The 25,992-nt window shown below is 41.0% G+C and overlaps 1 protein-coding gene across 1 annotated transcript in view; it reads left to right on the forward strand.

Annotated features, from left to right (window-relative positions):
- Positions 1 to 23,596, forward strand: part of thsd4 (thrombospondin type 1 domain containing 4) — a 108,688-nt gene extending 85,092 nt beyond the window's left edge. The window contains exons 9-19 of the mRNA XM_080424977.1: positions 114 to 318; positions 6,902 to 7,077; positions 9,911 to 10,007; positions 10,779 to 10,982; positions 11,233 to 11,362; positions 13,258 to 13,462; positions 14,072 to 14,245; positions 16,432 to 16,605; positions 17,844 to 18,023; positions 20,876 to 21,020; positions 22,486 to 23,596. Of these exons, the coding sequence (XP_080281103.1) occupies positions 114 to 318; positions 6,902 to 7,077; positions 9,911 to 10,007; positions 10,779 to 10,982; positions 11,233 to 11,362; positions 13,258 to 13,462; positions 14,072 to 14,245; positions 16,432 to 16,605; positions 17,844 to 18,023; positions 20,876 to 21,020; positions 22,486 to 22,628 (1,833 nt within the window). The 3' untranslated portion in view covers positions 22,629 to 23,596. The remainder of the gene's footprint in view (positions 1 to 113; positions 319 to 6,901; positions 7,078 to 9,910; positions 10,008 to 10,778; positions 10,983 to 11,232; positions 11,363 to 13,257; positions 13,463 to 14,071; positions 14,246 to 16,431; positions 16,606 to 17,843; positions 18,024 to 20,875; positions 21,021 to 22,485) is intronic.
- Positions 23,597 to 25,992: the final 2,396 nt, after the last annotated feature.

Raw genomic sequence — 25,992 nt, forward strand, 5'->3', positions numbered from 1 at the left:
TCCTCTCCACCCATTCAGCTATTTGTCCTTCTTGAATAAATGAATTTTACTTGTAATTTAATTTGCAACTTCATTAAGAGGGCCTCTTTTATCCCTTACTCTCTGTGACACAGAGCCCAGGCTGCGACGAGTACCTCGGCTCGGGCAAGGTGATGGACAGGTGTGGCGTGTGTGGCGGGGACAACACGGCCTGCCAGCTGGTGTCCGGCCTGTTCCAGCACAGCCTGTCCAAGGTGGGCTACCACAAGATCGTGGAGATCCCCGAGGGAGCCACCAAGATCAACGTCACCGAGATGGTGAAGAGCCGCAACTACCTAGGTGAGACGTCAACACTTTAAAATCATTCAATCCGGGAAACGCATCTGTGTCATTTGAGATTTGAGCTATAACCATTATTTAATACTTTGGCTATTCAAAAATAGCAGATATACAAGCTCATAGTGCGGCACTCGAGCTTGTAGATCTGCTATTTTTGAAAAATCTTGAACATTTGTGCAAATCTACATGAATATACATATTTTTTTTCAAGCGAACATTTTTAGCTCCAATATTTGCTTCTGGTGGTCTCTGGAACAAAATATTTTGAGACAGCCAAATACATGCAACCAACAGCAATTATATGTATTTGGCCGCAGACCCCCATCTCAAAATACTTTGTTCCAGGGACCCCCCCAGAAGCAAAGATTTGAGTTAAAAATGGTTGCTTTAAAAGAATATATACATTCAAAGATTTTCATGATTGAAAAAATAGCAGCTCTACAAGCTCATAGCGCGGCACTCGGTGCCGCGCTATGAGCTTGTAGCTCTGCTATTTTTTTAATAGCCAAAGAAATCTAAAATGACACAGATGCGTTCCCGGTCATAAAGGGTTAATATGCTTGAACTGTTCCTAACTGCTGTATATATATATACATATACTTCTAGTATATAGAAGATACTGGGAAGTTGTTTACAAAAAGTACTGTGGCAGCTACTGAAAAATGCTGTTGGTGTACAGTATATAATACACCAAAATCATATGCACGTTGTACTCTCTCTCTTTCTTTTACTACTATCATTATTATTATTATTATTATTATTATTATTATTATTATTACCTATGCTGCTACATTGTCTGAAGGAAGCCGAACAAAAATAAGGTTTACTCCTGTACACAAGCTGTAACAATAAAACACAACCTTGAACCTTGAGTAGCACACTGAGAAGAAGAAATTGTTCACGTTTACGTGAAAACTACAGAAATAAGTTGTGTATATCACCCTAAAGCAAACACACAGAAAGACAAACAAACAACAAGCAAACACTTAAATCCTGTTGATCATAGAGATCATATCATCATGAAAAACAGAATGCAATAAAATGACAGGTAAGCCAAATAGCATGGCCCTGATATCTATCCATTCATATACTGTATCATGTTACCAGTGTATCACAGTTACAGACAGCATTAGGGGAGCTCAGTGACCTTCCAGGCTTACAGTTACCATAAACCACCTGGACCTGGATCAAAACTCATGGAGGAAAAACAGTGCTTCACATCAAACCACACACTGTTTCACATTGGGATTCACATTGCATGTACAGCGGCAATACATTTTTCTTTCTTTTAAACGGTAAGACTTTATATTAAGGTCGCACCTTATAACTACCAGGTAACACTTTACTTAAAGGTTGGGTCTATAATGCATTATAATCACATTTATAATGCATTATGATGCATTATAATGCTTCATAACAATTGTTATAAATGTTTATAATTATGCAAAACAACATATATCAAAGACACTTTGTGAATAGGTAATTATAATGTGCTGTTCCATTGAGCTTATAATGCATTATGACCAGCACTTATAATACGTTATAAATGTTTTTATAAGTTGTCATACATGATTATAAACATTTATAACAAGCGTTATAATGCCTTATAAGCTCATTATAATGCATTATAAATGCGATTATGATGCGTTATAGACCCGACCTTTAAAGGACGATGATAGGTTCTTGATCGTTATCTTAAACCCCCTTGCTGTTTGATCACACACAGATAAAGAAAGACACGTGACACACGAGATCTCTTTTACTCGTACGAGGATTGTAAACGACCATGTATCTCACTGGACACGATCCCAACTTACAATGGCGCATCCTCCCCTCTGCCAAGCACTTTATTATCAAAAGACAGGAGAAAGGAGGAGACAGTGGAGTGGAATTCTACTAGCTGATAAGGACTGTCAGACATATTACACATTGGATTAATACATTGCAGGAATTCAATTAAATGAATACAAATCAAAGAAAGAACTTATATACACACATTATAATATATATCTCTGTACACAGATATTATAAACTGGTCCTAACAGACGACTTCACCTATCTTCATATAATTGGTCCTCACTAATGCTCATGATAAAATGGTACCATTTTTGTCTACTCACTCTGTGTCTCAGAGGAGGGCTGTGGACAGTTCAGAAACCCGTCTAGTGACATCATCGATGGGGAATCCAAGCTAATAGAAACTGCAGGCTCTGTATTCCTGGAAAGTTGCAATGCAATAATAGAAGCCATTGTTGTCGCGTTAATACAATCTAAATAAGACTTCAAAATTTTAAATCTTGTTGGAAAAAAAAATCCTGACGAACGATGATGTCACTGGTAGACGGGTTTCTGGACTGTCCACAGTCCTCTTATGAGACACAGGCCGAGTAGAAAAAAATTGTACTATTTTATCATGAGCATTAGTGAGGATCTATTATATGAAGATGGGTTGAAAATGCGTGAAGTCGTCCTTTAAGTAAAGTGTTACCAAACAAACATTGTCTCACAGGATTATAGAATACAGGACTAATAGTTATAACGCGTCGGGCATCAGTTCTTTTCTGCATTTACTGTATTACCCAAGTCACAGCAGTGTGCCCAGCAGTCGGCCACAGTGGGCCTGTAAAACGGACTAGATTTATCTAATTAAAAGGCAGATCAACGCCGGAGGGCGTCTGCCCTCTTTTTTCCGGACTTCTCCGGCATGCATGATGGCGGGTATTATCCACCGCCACCGCAGTGCCCTCTCAGTGAAGTGCTCCTCTACAGATAATTGGTGTCTTTAATAGCAGGCGAAGAGCGGCGGCGACACAGTAGCTGCTTATTTGCTGTAATAGTGACTGGTTGGAATGTCAGCGTTTTTGTTGTCAGAGGCCAGAGACATTGTTTTAATGAGAGCCATGCCACGTCTCAGCAGCAGCAGACGTGGCCCCCAGAGGTCCCCTGACCCCCCCCCCCCCCCCCTCGGGGGAAAGTGTATAAACAAGCTTTCATTAGAGGACCATGGCCCTTCAGCCTCCTCAGCCTTTTTAATTAAGGTGAGGAATTTCACCGCTTCCTCAAGGAAAAAATAAAGAAAAAAGGAGAGAGAAGACGGGAGCACTAAAGATGGATCTCTCTCTCTCTCTCTCTCTCTCTCTCTCTCTTTCATTCTGTCTGCTGTGGCTCCTTTTCAAGTGTAAACTGGGTTTGCAAAGTGCACTCTTACACTCGCTGTCATACACTCACGTACCCCCCCGTCCCCACACACACATGCACGCACGCACGCACGCACGCACGCACGCACGCACGCACGCACGCACGCACGCACGCACGCACGCACGCACGCACGCACGCACGCACGCACGCACGCACGCACGCACGCACGCACGCACGCACGCACGCACGCACGCACGCACGCACGCACGCACAATGAATGAATGAATAAGTGGAAATGTATGCATAGATAGACAATAGTTCCTTTCAGTGAGTGAGTGCTGGAGGAATGTATTATAACAGCTTGTAGAGGAAATTAAGACTTCAGCTCCATCAGAAACGTGACTCAATGATTGTTGGAATGAATATAAATCACATTTCCTTTATAAAATACTGTAGTTGTGGTTGTGATGTGAAAATATGGGGAGGACAGTGAGTTAATTGGTTTACCATATGAAGTCATTATTTGCAACAACCCCCCGGAATAAAGCAGAAATACTTAAAAGTAAAATACAATTATTTGTTAGTTTTGAAATATTGATTGAACAATACACACACATTTTATTTACAAAAATGAAAGTATTAATTGTAATATACAATTATACAATTAACCACATAAACCCTTGCGTCCCTATTCTGGGGGCGAACCTTCAGCGAAAATAGCAGATTGGCCATTTTCCACAATTATATTCAGTGTAGAGCAGGGGTTTTCAACGTTTTTCAGGCCAAGGAGAGAGATAGCTTCATAGACTTCAGTGTTGTGATGTGTTTTGTTTGTTTGTTTACACCAGACATTTAACCACTTAAACCGTCAATACTTGATTTGCTCCTCCCCCCTCCACACCACACCTCTTTGCCAAATATAGCCGATCTACAAGCTCACAACGCCTTGCAGCGCGAGGCGTTGTGTGCTTGTAGATCGGCTATTTTTGGCTAAAGTTCTCCTCAGAAAAGGGATGCTAGGGTTCAAGTGGTTAAGGTAAAATAAAAAATGATATCACACACAGATTTGGCGGACCCACTGTAGTAACTCTGAGGACCCCCTAGGGGTCCCGGACCCCCTGTTGAAGACCCCTGCTTTAAACCCTCAATACTTTGTGAACTTGACCTTTGACTCTGTAGTCTGTACTTGGTCTGCTCTTTTTCCCCTGTCCATCAAACCTCTTTGGCATTGTGATCTTCTAAAATCTGCTAATTTCTGCGAATGTTCGCACCAGAACAAATAACACTACTCACACCTACACAGTAAAATCCTCAGTGTTAATAATGTATCCATTTGTCACTGAGGGTGTACAAATGTAACCAAATGGAACTGGTTACATTTGCACAATGGTGTAAAGTAACTAAGTACATTTACTCAAGTACTGTACTATTTAAGCTAAGCTAAGTACAATTTGAGGTATTTTTACTTTACTGGAGTATTTCCAATTTTCAATACTTTTACTTCTATACCCATAGGCTATTTGAAAATAGCAGATCTACAAGCTCACAACGTGTCGCATCGCGACGCGTTGTGAGCTTGTAGATCTGCTATTTTCAAACATTTTTGTACTTTTGCTTTTGGCCCTTTAAGTATATTTTGATGCCAATACTTTTACACTTTTACTCAAGTAACATTTTGAACACAGGCCTTTTAACTTGTAACTTGTATTTTTATATTGTGGTATTGCTACTTTTACTTAAGTAAAATATCGGGAGTATTTCTTCCACCACTGCATTTGCACACTAAATTGTCACTGAGGTTCTTACAGTGTACAGTACAGTACACATAGTTTTAGGAATGACATTTTGACGGGTGCCAGGAAACAGAAGACAGGGACACGAATCAGGAATCTCCCCATAGAGGCAGCGGCACTTATCATTCCAGTAGCGCTGATGCTCTCTCTCTCTCTCTCTCTCTCTCTCTCTCTCTCTCTCAATAGACTTCTGTTCTGTTCGCCGTGCATCTCTAATGTGCTTTTAGTTGTCCAAACACTCTCTTACGAGCCTGTCTAATGTTACCTATCTAATGCTTTTCTAATGGCCTCTCGTCCTTAACCCATTAAGATCGGGAACGCATCTGTGTCATTTTAAGATTTCTCTGGCTATTCAAAAATCGCAGATATACAAGCTCATAGCGCGGCACAGTGCCGCACTATGAGCTTGTAGATCTGCTATATATTTTTTAAAGAATCGTGAAAATGTGAGCAAACATTTCTAACTTAAATTGAACCATTGATATAGAAACATAAGTTTTTTCCAAAAAAAATATTAGGATTTAGAAGACATTTGTAGAATCCCCTCAGAAGCAAAGATTTGAGTTACAAATGTTGGCTTTAAAATATATATATATTCAAAGATTTGCACAAATGTTCACGATTTAAAAAATATATAGCAGATCTACAAGCTCATAGCTTGTATATCTGCTATTTTTGAATAGCTCAAGTATAAAATAATGGTTAAAGTGGTTCAAAACTAAAATGACATGCTTTTCCCTGTCTAGATGGGTTAATCCATGGAATCAATGGACGAGGACTTGAAAAGATTCCATTACAGGATTTACATGAGACATTTGCCAGCGTAAACAAGGTGGTCTCGTTTATAAAATGTTGCTACTTTGAAACTGCACGTGAGATCGTTTATTCTGCTGTAATTGTGTTTTTAAAGTGGTGAAATTCAGGGGTTCAGCCTTTTTTTCTTTTTTTTTACTACATTGCTCATTACGTCTAAACGTTTTCACATTAACCCATTAAGACCGGGGATGCATCTGTGTCATTTTATAGATTTCTTTGGCTATAAAAAAAATAGCAGATCTACAAGCTCATAGTGCGGCACAGAGTGCCGCGTTATGAGCTTGCAGATCTGCTATTTTTTTTTTTTATCGTGAAAATGTGTGCAAATATTTGAATATATATATTTAAAGGGAATTTGTTTTACTCTTTAAATCTTTGCTTCTGGGGGCCCCTATTACAAAATATTTTGAGATGGGGGTCCGTGGCCAAATACATATAATTTTGGGGGTCCTTGATATGAAAAAAGTTTGAGAACCACTGATATAGAAACATACGTTTTTCAAAAAACTGCAGGATTTAGAAGACATTTGTTGAATCCCCAGAAGCAAAGATTTGAGTTACAAATGTTTGCTTTAAAAAAATATATATATTCAAAAATGTGCACACATTTTCACGATTTTTCAAAAAAATAGCAGATCTACAAGCTAGTATGAGCTTGCATCAGCTATTTTTTTTATAGCCAAAGAAATCAAAAAATGACACAGATTCTTTCCCGGTCTAAATGAGTTAAACGGCAATTACGTGGAAGTGGTTCTTATAACCGTTTCCTGTCTTGTTTGGACTGGCTTGTCGGTGAAGGTTGTCGTTTGGTCTTTGTTGTTGTTTGTCACTTCCAGCTCTCCGTAGCCGATCGGGGCGGTCCATCATCAACGGGAACTGGGCCATCGACCGGCCGGGGAAGTACGAGGGAGGCGGGACCATGTTCACCTACCGGCGGCCCAATGAGATCACCACCACCGCGGGGGAGTCCTTCCTGGCCGAGGGCCCCACCAATGAGATCCTAGATGTTTATGTGAGTCACCCAATCGGCTCAGACCTACTCCTCCTACAGCAGGTCATGTCCAGGGGTCATCATATGCATGGTGTAAAGTACATGTACTCAAGTACTGCGCTTAAGTACAATTTTGAGGTACTTTCACTTTACTGGAGTATTTCCAAATTTCAATACTTTTACTTCTACTCCACTACATCTCAGAGGCAAATATTGTACTTTTACTCCACTACAATTATTTGAAAACTAGTTACTAGTTACTTTGTAGATTTGGATTATCATTAAAAAACATACATTAACCACTACAGCCCTATATACATTTTGGCCATTTGAGCTTGTAGATCTGCTATTTTCAGAGGATTTGTATACATTTGAAAACTTGTGAAATGGGACATTCTGCACAATGACTAATTTCTACTTTTGGTACTTCAAGCAGATTTCGATACCAATACTTTTGTACTTTTACTCAAGTAAATTTTGAAATCCAGACTTTTACCTGTACAAGAGAGTGTTTCTACATTGCAGTATTGATACTTTTACTTATGTAACAAAATTGAGTACTTTTTCCACCACTGTCAATAGCCTATGTCCGTACAAGGACAAGATACGTGTCCGCGGCAAAGACTTGGCCTTGCCCTCGGAACATTTTTTATTTTGTTTTTACATAACATCATAATGTTTTGACCATAAGACCCAATTACTGAATGTCAGTCTCCAGGTTTTCTTCACAATATGTATGATACTGATTTACTATGACACTATGACACATTAGGAGTCCACTACAGTGGGTCTCAAATTTCTTCTATTTACAAGGACCCCGATAACTCTTGAGTGTGTACACTACAGGTCCATTTGGTTCCATTTGTACTCTCTCAGAGTTACATACCTGTAGGCCTAATGGTCATTTAGGGCTAGCTCTGTATGTGTTTCTGGTAATATATTTCTATGCCATCAAAAAGTCAACACTTGACATCCCAATGAGCACCTGGCTCAACATGTTCCAATCAGTGATTGCATGGCAGTGAAGTCTGGGCTCCAAACATCCAATGTGAATCCTGCAGAAGAGAATCCTGCAGGTCCTGGTGTATTGACTATATCAGGGGTCTTCAAGGGTTTCCAGGCCAAGGACCCCTTAGCTGAGAGAGAGAGATGAAGCAGGGACCTCCCCTTCCCCCACTAGATATTGTATAACATTTTTCATAGATTTTATAGATAGCTTCATAGACTTGTTTGACAGCACTATCATCAGTGTTGTGTCAATCTTTTTTTTTTTTGGTGTGTTTGCCGTTATCGTTTCAATGAGTATGTTGTATTTTCAGACATTTAACCCCTTAAACCCTCAATACTTAGTAAACTTGAACTTTGGCTCCGTACTTGGTCTGCTCGTTTTCCCTTTACACACGCTGGTTTTTCCTTTATACACAGACAGACCTCTGTCTGTCTGTGTGTTGTCTTTCTCCCACATCTTTTCTGAGGGGTCATAGCGCAACATATTTTCAGATGGGGGCATATATTTACAATGGAGGTCAAATACATATTAATTTGGGACAGCTTACTTTTGCTTACTAGTTGTTTAGTGTTTAGTTGCTAGTTGTACTTGTTGCTTACACTAGTCTGCAGAGTTTTTAATCTGCTGTAGTTTTTTAACCTGAACTGGAAAACAAACAAACCGCAAAATCAGCCTGGGGTTTCATCCCCCTTTAAAGGACACTTAAAGGAGTAGTTCACCCAAATGACTTATTTGCTATCAATTACACACCCCATGAAGCCTTGAATTCATGGAGATGTTTTAGTTTTTGTCGCATTCCTGAGCCAATAATTTGATGACCGGGTCATTGGTCAATAGGAGACTCCTCCTACCGGAGAAAACTTTCAAGTGGCATTTCTTCCTCGGCCTAGTGAGAATGTGCGTGCAACATTTCCCGGAAATCGCACGCTGTCTTCATAATCTGAGGCATTTTGTTCAAAACGGAGCAGTCCTGCAAACTTTGGAAGCCATTCTTAGCCAATCAGGATGGGATATGAGAAATCTGAAGGACTCTTTTCGTGTAATGACTATAGAGATACTGTGTACCGATTTGCGTGATGTTTGGACAAAATCTGTAGGAGTACTGTCAAAAAATGGGTTTCGCAAAAAGCGGCCTCCTGGTGGCGCTCTAACAGGCCCATGTGAAAAGTTTGGGGCAGGGTGCAAAACAGTCTCGCCATGACTTTCGGCCTGGCGGAGACGATGAGTAATTTTTTGGGGAGAACTACTCCTTTAAAACCTATGTACTTGGTTGACTGGGGTCCCCCCAAGATCTATACTTGGTCCACTCTTTTTTTGACCCTCTTCACCAAATCTCTTTGCCGAAAATAGCTGGTTCTAGATCTAGGTTCTAATCTTCCACATCTAGCGGATGTGGATGATTACGGTTCATGCGATTAACCCCTACCTGCTTCAGGTATTAGCTATACGTTCTGGCTTCCCTGTCTCACGTCTCACTGTGAGGTTGCACAGGTGGGCTTCAGAAGCATTACAATTATGTGAATAAACATGATTCCTAATTACACTTTTACATATCGTTGCTGAAACCTCCATATTTAAACTTGTCGCTAATTAACGCCCTACTTCATCGTACAAGAGTGTCGCACAAAAGTAGTGAAAATAGCAGATCTACAAGCTCACAACGCCTCGCGGTGCGAGGCGTTGTGAGCTTGTAGATCGGCTATTTTCACTATTTTAATTGTTGTTGTTTTATAAATAATAAAAAGGAACGGTTTTGGACATTATGAGGTTTTCCCCCGACGGCGATGATATATTCGGTGTGCTCTCTAAACGGTCCTACAGTAATCTCATATTATTTGCCTTCAGATGATCTACCAGCAGCCTAACCCTGGCGTTAGCTATGAGTACATCCTACCGACTGACAACCCACTCGGCCCCCAGCAGCCAAACCACAGACCAGACGGTAAGCCTACACATCCATTTGTCTGTCTGTCCATCTATCCATTTTGATTGATTGGTACACAGCTACCATATTGTGTACCAATATTGGGTGGAATAGGCGAGGCGTGGCGAGTTATGAGCAGGGAGCACAAACGGTAGATGCACGCGCAATAGTATTTTAACCCATTAAGACCTGGAACGCATCTGTGTCATTTTTTGATTTGAGCTAAAAAGCATTATTTTACACTTTGGCTATTCAAAAGTCGCAGATCTACAAGCTCATAGCGCGGCACCGAGTGCCGCGCTATGAGCTTGTAGATCTGCTATTTTTGAAAAATCGTGAAAATGTGTGCAAATCTTTGAATATATATATTTTATTTTAACTCTTTTTTTAAAACTCAAATCTTTGCTTCTGGGACCCCCTGGAACAAAATATTTTGAGATGGGGGTCTGCGGCCAAATACATATAATTTTGGGGGTCCTTGACATGAAAAAGATTGAGCACCACATTGAAACATACGTTTTTCAGAATAATGTTGGAATTTAGGAGACATGTAGAATCGTCTTCAGGTCTAGAGTCAGATTTACTGATACACTGACTTATTTTGAAAAGCCAAACCGGTCCCGAATCAGCAGCCAGGGAATTCAGTAAACTCACACCCTTTTTTGTGATGTGGTGAAATTATTGTACATTTTCACATTTACCCTCTGTACATCGTACAGAGGGTAAAATTATTGTACAGTATCTGGCAACACTGCCGTGCTTCATCTCCTGTATGTCTTCACACATCAGGAAACACCCTGAACGGCCAGGGCGGCGGAGGGTACAACCACCACGGCAACACCCACAACGAGGGCTACAACCCAGCTGGAGGTGGACGGTACCAGCCGCACGTCCCTGACAACCAGGTCCCAGCGATACAGCCCCCCAGGCGCCAACGAGACTACAACTGGAAACTGTCTGGGGCTACGGAGTGCAGCGCCTCCTGTGGCAGAGGTCAGAACAATTCAAAAATGTACTCGTTTTCCAAATCAGTGCGTTACTGTAATCGGATACTTTTATCCAGCGTGACATACAATACAATACAAGACATACATCACTTACACCACCTTTAAAGTTGAACCACATTCTAAGCATTTTCTTTTGGTCTCCAATTGCTATATGTCCTGTATGAAGATGTCTACTCTCTGATTGGTCGTTACAGGGTTCTGTATGAAAATGTCTACTCTCTGATTGGTTGTTACAGGGTTCAGGTATCCCATCTTTGGCTGTGTGCACCGGGTGAACCACGAGGCGGTGTCTGATGCGTTGTGTGACAGCACCACCAGGCCCAGCCCACAGGAAGAGGCCTGCAACCTCCAGCCTTGTCCAGCCTTGTAAGAGCTTCTTTTCTCTCTCTCTCTGTCTGTCTGTCTGTCTGTCTGTCTGTCTGTCTGTCTGTCTGTCTGTCTGTCTGTCTGTCTGTCTGTCTGTCTGTCTGTCTCTCTGTCTGTCTCTCTGTCTCTCTGTCTGTCTGTCTCTCTCTCTCCTGTCTCTCTCTTCTGTCTGTCTCTCTCTCTTATGTCTCCCTCATACTGGAATGCAGTGGTTCTCAAACTTAGGTGATATTTATTTGGCTGCGGATCCCCATCTGGCTGCGGATCCCCATCTCACCTCCAGAAGCAAAGATTTTAGTTTCAAAAATCCCTTTAAAAATGTGCAGATCTACAAGCTCATTGGACTATGTCTGCTGAATGCTATGAGCTTGTAGATCTGCTATTTTTTTTATAACTAAAGTATAAAATATGGTTTAAGCTGGTAAAACTATTGTGACGCTATATTAACAAATTTAACTGGGGACCAATTTTATCCAATCAGGATAGAGAACTCAGACAGGATACAGATTAAGGAAGTGTAATTGGAAGTGATGACACAAAGAAATTAGCACAAAAAAATGGAACTACAACACTATAAAAAAAGAAGCTGATAAATGGGTACTCTCTCCTGATTGGCTGAAATTTGCAACCCACCTGAAAATGTATTTTGAGCTGGAGGGACAGGTAGACTCCTGTTACTGAACTAACACTCTATACTATAGCAATATCAGAAAATAATGCTTTAACCTTAAAACATCTTGTTTTTGTTTTAACCAAAACATATCATTTACCCTGCCTTTAAGGCATGAGTGCTATTCATACAACACATGCACCACCTGGCTGCACCATGATGCAAGACAAGATGGATGCCGTGCATTAAGCACTTAAACCCCATATATTTCAATGACCAGAGTTCCCCAAGGGTCTATAATAGGCCCCCCTCTACACACTAAATCTCTTCACTGAAAATAGCCAATCCAGCAGATCTGCTATTTTTGCCAAATGTTCGGCCATGTGGTCATGTGGTTCATGCATTAATGGATTATCTCATTTACAAAAAGAATAAAATGTCTGTAGGCAAATAGTAAATTCAGTGCAACACGTGTCATGAAGGTGTTATGTACACTGTCTGCATAGCTGCTTCTAGCTCTTTTCTATGCCCTAGGATCTTCTGATGTGAGGGAGGAGGTTTGGGTTGTGTTCTAAGGGATGGTTGGGGTTTAATAACAACAACCATCTGTTTAATTAGGCTGTAAAAAAAAATATGTAAAACACACACTGCTGTATTTTCCTTTCTTCATAATACGTTTTAGCATTGATAGGACAAAGACTGGAGTGTTCTTTTTTCATTGAAGCAGGCCATGCCTTGTGATTTGTGATTAAGTTGATGGTGGATACAAACCAAAGGCTGACCAAGGCCTATCATGCTCTAGTTCACCTGAATGCCCTTGGCACACAGCAGTGTCCTTGCCATCGACAGGGGCCCAATAATATCAAGAAAAAAAGAATATAGTCTGCACACTGGTAATGTTTCAAAAAGCTCCACTTGGTATTTTTTTGCTCATCAACGCATCGCGACGCATTGTGAGCTTGTAGATCTGTTATTTTCAAACAATTTAGTACTTTTACTTTTGGTACTTTAAGTACATTTTGATACCAATACTTTTGTACTTTTACTCAAGTACATTTTGAATTCTGGACTTTTACTTATAACAGAGTACTTCCACATTGCAGTATTGATACTTTTACTTAAGTAAAACATTTGAGTACTTTTTCCACCACTAGTTAGTGGTCACCTCATTAAGTGAGGTATGTGATTTCCCCTTGCCACCCAATCATCACATATCCATCGCTCTCTCTCTCTTTCTCTCTCTCTCTGACAACAAGCTCCTTGTGTTCTCTCGTCCCATGAGCAGCTGGGACATAGGAGAGTGGTCGGAATGCAGCAAGACCTGCGGCCTTGGCATGCAGCACCGGCAGGTCCTGTGTCGACAAGTGTACGCCAACCGCTCGCTCAACGTCCACGTCAGCCGCTGTCGCCACCTGGAACGACCCGAAACCGCCAGCACCTGCCAGCTGAAGATCTGCAGCGAGTGGCAGATCAGGACAGAGTGGAGTGCCGTGAGTGCAAAATAATTCATTTTTCTTTACTTTATACTGATTTTCGAACACATCTGTGTCATTTTTAGATTTCTTTGGCTATTCAAAAACAGCACATATACAAGCTCATAGTGCGGCACATGTATACTGTACATAGAGATCATGTTGAAAAGCATGATACTGTCCTTAAGCTATTTAACAAACAGACTTATTAGTGACTTGCCTGTGATGAAAACTACTCATTTCTTTTCATTTCATTGTTTTTCCACCAACCATTAACCTGAACATTCCTTGTAATTTTTGTACACGTTTTCTTGTGGGTGCAACCATGCAGTAAAAAAATAAACTTCTATAAACACTGCACCTGTAGGGGCACCCGCTGGCCTAGCGGTCCAGGTGCATACCACATAGGCTCTAATGCCTGATGGCATGTTGCGGGTTTGCGTCCCGTTCCCGAAGACCTTTGCTGCGTGTCACTCCATGTCTCTCTCTCCCTGTTTCCTGTCATTCTCTACTATACCATCAATAAAGGCAAAAAAGCCCCCCAAAAAACAAACACTGCACCTGTAGTCCATTCTGCCGTTAATATAATAGTGCATTGTAACCACGTTGCCTGTTGTCTTCCTATAGTGCTCGGTGCCATGTGGGCTGGGACAGAGGTCCAGGGAGGTCCGCTGTGTGAGCAACGTGGGCGACTTTGTCCCCGACGAGGAGTGCAACATGAACCTTCGCCCCGGCGACAACGAGAACTGTGACATGGGTCCCTGTGCCAAGAGCTGGTTCTACACCAACTGGGGCGACCGGGTAAGCTCATTTCCATCTGTCAGTGAGGCAGTCAGTCACTCAATCAATCAATCAAAACCTTTATTTATTGTCACCATAGTTTAGGATTGAAATAAATGTTGCGTAGTGTCATCTGGAGATCCGGTCTCCTCATCTGGAGTCTGGAACCGTGCACCTCCAAAATGATTCCCCTAGTTTAAAACTTGTTTAGTTTAGGTATAATCGGTTTGTTTCTTTTGGTATAATAATGGTTCTGTATGTCCATTTTCTATTCTAACTCGTGGCGCGACAACGAGACTAAACTAATTGATTCACATCATGTGGGGAACAAAAACTATGCGACGGATGCGACGCATTGTGAGCTTGTAGATCTGCTATTTTCGAATGTTTTTTCTTTAGAAAACTTGTGAAATGGGACATTTTGCATAATGAGTACACTCTACAAAGTGTACTTTTACTCAAGTACACTTTGAATTCCGGACTTTTACTTGTAATGGAGTAATTCTACATTACAGTATTGACACTTTTACTTTAGTAGAACATGCGAGTACTTTTTCCACCACTGCATGTTACGTTTGTGACATCCACCCACGGTCTAACATTTCACCCAGTAAGTGACATGTGGCTGAGTTATATTATAAAACACAGACACTATAGGTTGGTGCACTAACTGGTTGATCCATGCCCAGATTTTTTTTTTAGTTGTGTTGTTTTTTCCTGTGTTTTTTTCGGGCACAACCTTTATTCATGTTTCTGTGCCCATCCATGAGGTAGTGATTAGGATCACTGCCTTCAGACCCCCATGTGTGCTTAGCTGGCCCTGGGGTCAAATCCCATCAGTAGCCTCGGCTTTCTTACTTTCTGTCTAAATAAATACAACATACAAACTCTTCTTCCAAAAACAACTCAAATAAATCCCTTTCTCACAGGAGATTACTTTTTTCTCTCCCACATACCCAGGACCTCCATTTTTCCAATGCTATCTTTACTCCTTTCTTAAATAATACATACAGTATGTGTGTTTGTTTATCTAGTGCAGGGGCTCTCAAAACTTTTTTATACCACGAACCCATTGTATGGGGGAATTCTTTTGGGGCGATCCCACACTTTATTTATAGTGCGATCTCAAAGTGGAAATAAAGAATATCTTACAATAAAAGCATACATTGCTGACCTTATATATGAATATTTATCAACTCAGAGAGGGTACAAATGGAACCAAATGGTCTATGTATTTGTACCCCCTCGCTCTCGAAGAAGTTACAAAAACTCTTTTAAGCCACCCCACCGGCACCCGCTCATATCGAACTTCATTCCTGCTATACATCGTTTAAATATGAACAGCTAAATCAGTTCTGTGTGCCTCTGCAAGGGCTTGTGTGTGTTGTCTTTCCTGTTCTCGGTCGGTTGTAGCTGTGTGTGTGTGTGTGTGTATGAGGGGTCAAGTGACCGTCTTTGATGTCCTCTCTACGCTGGTCACGACGCTCCCACTTTTTTCCATTTCTTTAAAAAAAAAATCTTATTTTTCCGGTTGCCAACGGCACCTTCCCATAGTTTGAGAACCGCTGATCTAGTCTACTTGGTTTTGCACAGAGGCAGAAAGAGGATATCTATACTTATTCTACATATAGAGTGGCATGCAGACATAATCTGTTCACACGTCACTCACACACTATTATATCACTTGGTGATACTGACAGCATGAAATGACAAACACATTAGAGGTGGTCCGATATGGATTCTTCAAGGCCGATGCTAATTCTGATACTTTGAAGAACAGGAAGGCCGATATCAACCTATATTATTTCAAAGATTCCCAATATCCATAATGAATATAGCGAACTCTGTGCACTAAAAGGCCTCTGATTCTACTATCTGCACACATGCCTTGCATTCTAGGCATGTTTATTATTATTTATTATTTACCCTATTTCAAATTTTTCATATTTTTGTACATGTGATTTTTTTTATTACACCAGATAATAAACATCTTCAACAATGTGCATAATTATCTATTTTGAATTAAACAAAAATGTGCCATATCGATCCTTAGTTGTCGATCACGATATGGTGTAAAATGCAAATATCGGCTGGAAATATTGGTCAATCCGATATATTGGACTACCGCTTGGATAGACCAACTTATACCTTTTTTTTCCCTCTATAAAAATGACCAGAGACTAATCATATCGAGCTTCTTGTCATAGTGTTCGGCTGAGTGCGGAATGGGCGTACGGACGCGCGGAGTGCTCTGCCTGACCAATCACATCAGCAGCATACCCCTGGAGGGGTGTGGCCATGAGCGGCCTGCCGACTCGCAGGTCTGCAACAACGGGGCGTGTGAGAGCCACATCGAGTGGTTTACGGGTCCCTGGAGCCAGGTATGTACAGTACGGGCATAACGTGAGGTCATGCTGGTGTCAAAGGGAAGCAGTGGTGTAAAGTAACTAAGTACATTTACGCAAGTACTGTACTTAAGTAATTTTTTTTTGATATTTGTACTTTACTTGAGTATTTCCAATTTCCAATACTTTTACTCCTACTCCACTACATCTCAGAGGCAAATATTGTACTTTTTCTCCACTACAATTATTTGAAAACTTTAGTTACTTTGTAGATTTTAATTATTATTACAAAACATACATTAACCACTTCAGCCCTATATACATTTCGGCCATTTGAAAATAGCCGATTTACAAGCTCACAATGTGTTGCATCGTGACGCATTGTGAGCTTGTAGATCTGCTATTTTCAAATGTTTTTTCATACATTTGAAAACTTGTAATGGGACATTCTGCATAATGAGTACTTTTAATTGAGGTAGGCCTACGTTAACACATTGACTGCCAGAGTTTATTCATAATGTACTCACCCCTGTGCCAGCAATTTGTGTGTTTTTTATTTTTTTTGTTTTGTAATTTTTCATTCAAATAAATTCTCTGATTGTGGTGTCAAGCACGCACGACAGTTCCACCAGTAGAGAGCAGCAAATCCACACATTGATCACCTCGCTCGCCCCCTCCCAAACAGGCCCACGTCATATCCTGTCATTCACCGGATGTGACGTTTTCGACAATCCCTGGTCCGCTGATCGGCCTGAAAACTATGTGATACACTACGACGATGACTGTTAGTCACCCGGACCAAAGAAAATAGAAGTTGAGTTGTCCGTTCGTTTTTTATACCGTGTGAAAAACCGTGTTTTTCCTTATTCTGGCCGAAAATAACCGGAGAAAAACAATGTGACCCGGAAATGATTTTTTTTTTTTACATCCGGCTCCGGGTGAGTGTGACGTAAGTGGAAAACGAAAGTGTTGATGAGAAATAAACACAGCCGTGCGATCACAGATTAAACAATGAAAATTCAAAAGAACGCATCAATGCGTTCTTTTGAATGCTGGCACTCAAGCGATGGATTTGAAAGAACGCATCGATGCGATCTTGGCACTGTATGTGTTAAGCGCATTTTCATAAAAATACTTTTGTACTTTTACTCAAGTGAATTTTGAATTCCGGACTTTTACTTAAAATTGCAGAATTTATACTTTTACTTAAGTGAGAAATGTGAGTACTTTTTACACCACTGAATGTAATTCCATTCTGGTGTTGTATGTTCCAGTGTTCTGCAGAGTGTGGCTCAGGCAGCCAGCAGAGGGCGGTGACGTGCCTGATGAAGTCGGACGAGGGCTACGCCGTCATGCCGCCGTACGAGTGCTCGTCCCTGGACCGGCCGCTCAGCCAGCAGAGCTGCCACCTCAAGGAGTGTGGGGCCAAGTGGTACCACACCGACTGGAGCGCTGTGAGTCACGTCAGCCCACACCTCACTACACACACCTGGATTCATGGGTTAACCCATTAAGACCGGAAAAGCATCTGTCATTTTAGATGTTAACCACTTTAACCATTATCTTATACTTTGGCTATTAAAAAATAGCAGATATACAAGCTCACAGCGCGGCAATGAGCTTGTATATCTGATTTTTTATTTATCATGAAAATGTGTGCAAATCTTTGAATATATATGTTCGCTTTAAAATATATTATATTTTAAAGTGAACATTTGTAACTCAATTCTTTGCTTCTGGGGGATTCTACAAATGTCTTCTAAATCCTAACAGTTTTTTGATCAGTTATAATCAGTGGTGCTCAAACTTTTTCATGTCAAGGAAGGGCCCCAAAAGTATATGTATTTAGCCACGGACCCCCATCTCAAAATATTTTGTTCCAGAGACCCCCCAGAAGCAAAGATTTGAGTTAAAAATGTTCACTTAAAAATGTATATATTCAAAGATTTGCACACATTTTCACGATTTTTCAAAAATAGCCGATCTACAAGCTCGTAGCGCGGCACTCGGTGCCACGCTATGAGCTTGTAGATCTGTTATTTTTGAATAGCCAAAGAAATCTTAAAGACACAGATGCGTTCCCGGTCTTAATGGGTTAAAGTTCTCAGTCGCCACGACTGGTTTCAGTCATTTGGATTCCATTAGAAGCCAGCATGTCTTCTATTGAAACATGCCTTTGCACCGAAAATAGCCGATCTACAAGAACGTCTATTTTCGGTTATTAGTCTTTGAAGTGGTCAAACTAGCAATTGAATACATGTTTAGAAGCATATTACATAAACACTAGCACATACCCGGGGATGTGTGCAGTCCAAGTAGTAACAGACTTTGGGTTATGTGCTGTGCTGTATACAGCAATAGTCCCAAACCTTTTTGGCCCCAAGGAGGACCCCTTCCTACCATAGCTTGGGGGGCTGTAAGCATGCAGACGATAGCTCCCATAGCCCGAATTCTTTGAGATAAAAACACTAATTAACAGCTTACATTTTGGGAAAGTGAAAAACGGGCATCGCTGTTCCGTGCACGTGCTAATGGTCAATGGCCATGTGCAAATACAGATCAATTGCTCCAGGCACTGAGGAGAACCGGGCAGAAGAGATTTTGGGGACAGACAGACAGATGTTTGGGGAATTATTGTAAAGGATTGTAAAGGATTATTGTAAGGATGAATGGTCTCAGAAATGTCACAAAAGCAAAGGTTTAAAGCCTCATCAATCTGTGATTTATTCAGCTGTTTGGCTGTAAATGTGGTTTAGACTCATAATACCTAAAAACGTCATCATTACATTTTCAGTCATGAGATTTATTTTTTCCTTTATTCCATGGGGATTTAACACGTCTTGTATCCACATTGTATCCAGATGATGATTTGCACCTGCCATTAGAAACGTGTCCGCGGTACACACATTGAAATCACATCAGAGAAACGCACTCGTCACGTTACTCATAATATTTACATCCTTTCAGAAAGAAAGGACAGAACATTTTGTGTTCTGAGTCAATTTCCTCAGTTCCTTTCATGTGGTTGTACATGATGTGGCTTCAAGACACATTGCATTTGCTCTTGATTACTCAATATGGCCAAATGCATCTCTGACTACCGTCAGCATGTCTGGGTGCATTTACACCTGGCTTTTATGCATTTTAGCACTAGTGTATCACCCACGAAGTGTGTTCATGCCAGGTTTAATGGGCACCATAGGGTACAATTGGTACCGTATGTTTCTTCTGTTCATATTGAACTATAGCATCTTTTCATTCTTCTCTATTCTCTCTTTCCCTATCCTAACTCTTCCTGTTGCCTACAGTAATTGCAAAAAAAATATTTCACCCATTCTTTTACACCTGTAATCGTGTGATGTGACAATAAAGTAACTAAGTACATTTACTCAAGTACTGTACAATTTTGAGGTATTTTTACTTTTACTCCACTACATCTCAGAGACAAATATTGTACTTTTACTCCATTTGAAAACAGCCGATCTACAAGCTCGAGCGTGTAGATCTGCTATTTTCAAAAGAGTTTTTATACATTTTAGACATATGATAACTTCTGAAACATTCCGCATAATGAGTACTTTTACTTTTGGTACTTTAAGTATATTTTGATGCCTATACTTTTGTACTTTTACTCAAGTAAATTTTGATTACCAGACTTTTAGTATTTCTACATTGCATTATTGATACTTTTACTTAAAGAGGTGGTGCCATGGTTTTGCACTTTTTCTGTTTTTCATGTGTCTATGAGGTTGATAAAACTTCATTAAGCCCCCTGGTGGTGTTTTTATGGTGTTTTATGTCTTCTCTGACTATTTTGAGTTTCTACCTGGAGGCTGAAACCTTGAGGGTCAAACGTGCCAATAGAAAAACAGCGCTTTAGTGACATAGTAAAAACATACCCTCCCCCTCATTATCATAACACAATAGGTGTAGGCATGAGGAGGAGGAGGGACTAGGACAGGTGGGTGGTGCTAAGGTGGTGGAGGAGGTGCTAAGGTGAGAACCAGGTATACTTAATGAACTGGAGGCGTGTCCACATAAAAACATAATTTTAACACTTTCTGTACACTTTTTTGAAAAAAAATCTTCCTCCTAGTATAACCATAATACCTGATGATTATGTTTTAGGGGGGGGGGAAATCACTGAAAATCACAGCACCCCGTCTTTAAGTGAAAAGTACTTTTCCCACCACTAGTAAAGGGTAGTGGGAAACTTGACAGTATAATTGAAAGTAAAAGTATACAAAACGTTTTCTTGTACAGTCCGTTTGTCTACTCTAACTCTCTAACTCGTTAACCCCTCCAGTGCTCTAAGACGTGTGAGGGCGGGTTCCGCGTGCGGGAGGTGCGCTGTCTGTCTGACGACATGCGCTCCAGTGAGGCTTGTGAGGAACACCTCAAACCAGCAGGGAAGGAGGACTGCAACCCAGAACCCTGTATACCTCAAATAGGTCAGTCCACTGCCCCGAGTTATCTGCATTCTATATATTTTACACCACTGTAGAGCACTCTGGAACCTTTGTATTAAAATGTAATACAAAGGCTCCAGAGTGCTCTACAGAAATGTAAAGGGTACTTTTTACCTATTTAAACTTGAAAACGGGTAAAAAATGACCCTAACACAATGGAAGGGTTAATGGGTTAACTATTTAATAGTTAACCCATTAACCCTTCCATTGTGTTAGGGTCATTTTTACCCGTTCTCAAGTTTGAATAGGTAAAAAGTACCCTTTACATTTCTTTATTGGAACAAGGCTTCATGATATCCTCAGAAACAGCTATTTTAACGCAAAAAAATTAATTACCACCATTTTAGTTAATTCTGATGGTCTCTATAAAAAAAAGTGACATCTATGGTGTTAAGGGTCAAATATGACCCGGCAGAGAATGGAACAGCCTTTTTGCATGTAGTTGGGAAGCCTCGAGGCTTCCCCTATTGGGCGGGCGCGCGGGCGGGGACTTATTTCCTCTACGTTAGAAGAGTTAGGACGTCACATTCTAATACAGCCCGAATACCTAATTTCAGCACCGGCCTCAGTGGCACACCTCGCTAATCACTAGATTCTAAAACCATTACCATTGGGAGTCTGGGTTTGACTCCCGCTTGGGACAATACTTTTTCAAACAACCGCAGACTACTTTTTTTCGCCGATAAAGTATAGTTTTGGACCATGACGGAGGCGCGCCGACTCAGCAGACATTGAGGCCGAGGAGTCGCGCCCGAGCGCCTCCAGGCGCGAGTGCCCGCGACGACCGGCCGATGGTCTGCTAGTCGACTAAGCGCCGTCCGAGTTATGTACCGATAGGCACAGAATCGTAAATGATGTTGTGGGGACTGCGTTTGCCCCAACTGCCAGTCAGTGCACATAGCTCGCGTCGCCAGGCTCTCTCCCCACCCGCCCCCTTGCGCTTCAACTACATGCAAAAAGGCTGTTCGCGGCAGAGAAGTGTGGCTCAATTCCCCCCAAATTGTCAATATTCAATGTTTACATGTTTGAGAGTGAGAGAAACTTGTCCTCAATTTGCATTTGCTATTTGGAGTAAAATAACGTTTGGGTTTATGAAAAAGAAATCACTTTTTACCTTCTATGGTATATGGGTCAATTATTAACACCACAGATGTCAAGTTAAAAAACAAAAACAAGTATTTTATTTTTGGAAGTGTGTTCTAATATTAGTCTATTATAGCTAGATAACATCCATTGTCTTCATTATAGGAAATGTAATGAGTGAATTTTTTATAATAATATAATCGAAAACAAGCTATATTGAAAGATGAAACCCTAACACTAACCCAAAATAATATTTTAAAAAGTGTTTACATGGATATGAGATGGGTGAGAAAAAAAATACTTTTTATTTAAGACTTTAATTATTCCTTTATATTTAAGACTTTAATTATTCTTTTGGTTTCAGATGAGAATTGCCGAGACAAGTATTTCAACTGTAACGTGGTGGTCCAGGCTCGCCTCTGCGTGTACGACTACTACAAGACCACATGCTGCGCGTCCTGCACCCGAGTGGCCCACAGACAGTCCATCCACCGTGGACGCAGCTAGCGCCATCTCTCCCATAGGCCCCTAGGATCCCCGCGGTGGGGCCCGGACTCTGTACCCACAGCAGGCAAAACTCTTGTTTCTGGGTCAAAGACGTTAAACCCAGGAGGGAGTCAGTGAGTCGGGGGTGTTGTTGGGACTGCTTGGAACCTGCCCAGGGAATGGACACTTTTATTTTAGGGAGTGACGAGAATATCAGCTGACAGAAGGGACAGAAGGGACATGTCCTAGATTTGCTCGAAGATCGTCACAAGGAATAGCTTGGAATAGCGGTGGACACGCATTGACCTGCAGTTCGGACATTGGAGGAGTAGGGGTCAGTGTCTTAGTCTAATGCAAGCAGTCTAACCTAAACAAGTGAGATTGTCCCTGGCCTTTATTCCAAAAGGTCCCTGTAGTAGTGACAAATACAAGCCGTCCTATCAAACTGTCCTTGAGCAAAGATACGCCAACCCCCTATTTCCCCAGTCGTTGTAAGTCACTGTGGAAAAAGCGGGGAAATTGTCTGAATAGCGGTTGGACCAGAGAGAGCAGCATCAAGCAGAAGAAGAACCTTTACAAACCCTTTTGGGATCAAACCCGGTACGTCCAGTCAAAAGGGAACCGTGTCACTTTTTTTGGGGGGGAAGTGTTTCATGACAGCTGAGCTCAGTTCTCAGTCAGCTGAGCTATAAATGAACAGTGATGAAAATGTACTTCTTCTGGGGCTGCCGTGATAACAGGACATGTAAAGGGAGAAGGGAGAGCTAGCGCTGTTCATTGTTGTGTATATTGTACAGTATATATATAGACCCTACACCTTCTAATAAGCTTTTCTTCACTGCAGTCGGCATACTGTATCGTTGCTGTCGGGCAGAAACCTCATATCTCCATATTTTAACTTTTTGTGTTTTTTCGTAAATTAACGCCCTACTTGATCATACTACAGCGTCACACAAAAACATCAAAAGTAACAGATCCGCAAGCTCGAAACGCGGCGCGAAACGCGGCGCGAAGCGACGCGTTTCAAGCTTGTAGATCTGTTACTTTTGATGTTTTTTTTTTATTTGAATCCTGAAAAGTAACAGTTTTGGACATATGAGGTTTCCACCCGACAGAGACGATATTTATGGTATGACTGCTCACACGTGCTATAATGAAGTTGTGCTAAAATGAACGAATCAGTAAGAACTATTGAACTCTCCCATACGGTAGCTGACCAAAGGTCTGACCCTGTTGTCGGGAGAACAGAAGACTTGTCCTCAACATACACAGAGCTTCCATTTTTGGTGCTGCTTAAAGGGATAGTTCACCCCAAAATGACTTTTTTTTTCCTATCGATTACTCACAAAGGAAGAGACTCTTTGTGTCTCCATAGGGAACCACTGCCGGTCATCAAATTATTGGCTCAGGAATGGGACGAAAAATATACCCATGAATTCAAGTATTCATGGGGTGATTAATCGACCCGGAAAAAAAGGTCATTTTGGGGTGAACTATCCTGTTAAAGAATAGCTCTCTGTGTCGCATATTTTGTTTGCGTTGAATTGTGCAAGAAAAGCTACATATGGGGTCTTTCTCTCTCGATATCATTTCTTGTCACATGTTGTGTCCGAAACCACATACTAAATGTACTACATACTACACAGTTATACACATATTATCAACCGGTGATACACACAGAGGTTGTGTCCGGGTAGCTCAGTCGGTTGAGCTCTCGCATTTCAACCACAAGGACATGGGTTCGATCCCCGGGCACCGCCAACTCGGTGTATGAGTAGCATGACTTGGCTGCGGCAAGTCGTGCGGTAAGTAACGGGGGATTGTAACGGGGATATAGCCCCTGCGACATACTTAGAGATTCTGCCATCTTGGTACATTTGCTCAGTCAACATTGAGGTTGAGACGAGTATTATAAAGTATATATCTGCAGAACAAGGTCTCTCAAATTGAAAATAACTTTCAAAACATCCAAAAACACATTTTGAGGTTCTTGTTTTTTAAGCTAACAAGTGTGTGGTTGGATTTAGTTTTATTCAGACAGATGGTCACCCAGCAGTTAATACTTAAGTGGTAGTAGAGAGAATCAGTTTCCTCTTTCTGAATCCAGAGCTGGTGATGTTTCTTCATCTCCTGATCCTCCATTTCTTTATGATGCTAACTCCATTAACAATGGGCATACTGCATTCATCACATCCTCAACATGTCCATTGTAATTCAGATATAATCAAAAACACATTTTGAGTTGTATGCACTTGAATGAGGGGTTTCTCAGAGTTCTAATCTGAATAAGTGAAATATATCACATCACATGTTCTTTATGTGAAATGGTGTTCAATGAATCAAATGCATATGAATAGTAATCTAGGATCATAGGTAAACCAAGAACCTATCATCAGTCAAATTATACACACTAAAGCAGTGGTTTTCAACCATTGGTCCGGAGGACCACCAGTGGTCCTTGAGGGAGTACCAGGGGGTCCCCAGCTAAATTAGTTAACATAGCGTCACAATCATTTTTAACCACTTAGCTTTGGCTATTCAAAAATAGCAGATATACAAGCTCATAGCGCGGCACCGAGTGCCGCACTATGAGCTTGTAGATCTGCTATTTTTGAAAAACCTTGAAAAAGTGTGCATCTTTGAATATTTATATTTTTTAAAGCGAAAATTAACTGATATCTTTGCTTCTGGGGGTCCCTGGCACAAAACATTTTCAAATGGGGGTCCGTGGCCAAATGTATATCAATTTAGGGGTCCTTGGCATGAAAAAAGGTTGAAAACCACTGCACTAAAGGATGCCAGGTCTACAGATGAACCTGGTATCCGTTTGTTTGCTTCAACTTCATCGTATGACAACTGACATTTCCCTCCAGAAGATCTGATCAAGTGCCACAAAGAGTTCACTATGTTATGTTATGTTATGTTGTTGTATCGTTCCCTGGGCAAACGCAGCCCATGGCTCATGTATATATACTGTAATGTATGTACTGTATGTATTAATGACTGATTCATCTGAGATTGTGGCTTTGTCCTCCCATTTGACCGAGGACAGGAAAGCCCTCTTTATTTATTTGCGTGGGTTCAGAGGGAGAGATAGACCATGATACTGGTCTATCAGACAAACACAGTCAAACAATCCTCAGTGTTAAAGGGATATTTCACTTTCAAACATGTTTGGGGTCATTTTAACGTCTACTCAGGCTTTTGTGAGCCCCCCAGACAGTTTTTAAGTTGCTTGATTCAGTATTTAGATATTTGATATTCATTTCATCAGACACGCCCCGTTCCTATACAAACCCATTGTAACTTAAAAATCCATTTTAACCATTTTTTTAATTACTTTTTTCGTTAATTAAAAAAAAAATCCGGGGTGCTCACAAAAGCC

Source organism: Gymnoscopelus braueri (assembly GCF_963280865.1).
Source record: "Gymnoscopelus braueri genome assembly, chromosome: 1".
NCBI classification, from domain to species: domain Eukaryota; kingdom Metazoa; phylum Chordata; class Actinopteri; order Myctophiformes; family Myctophidae; genus Gymnoscopelus; species Gymnoscopelus braueri.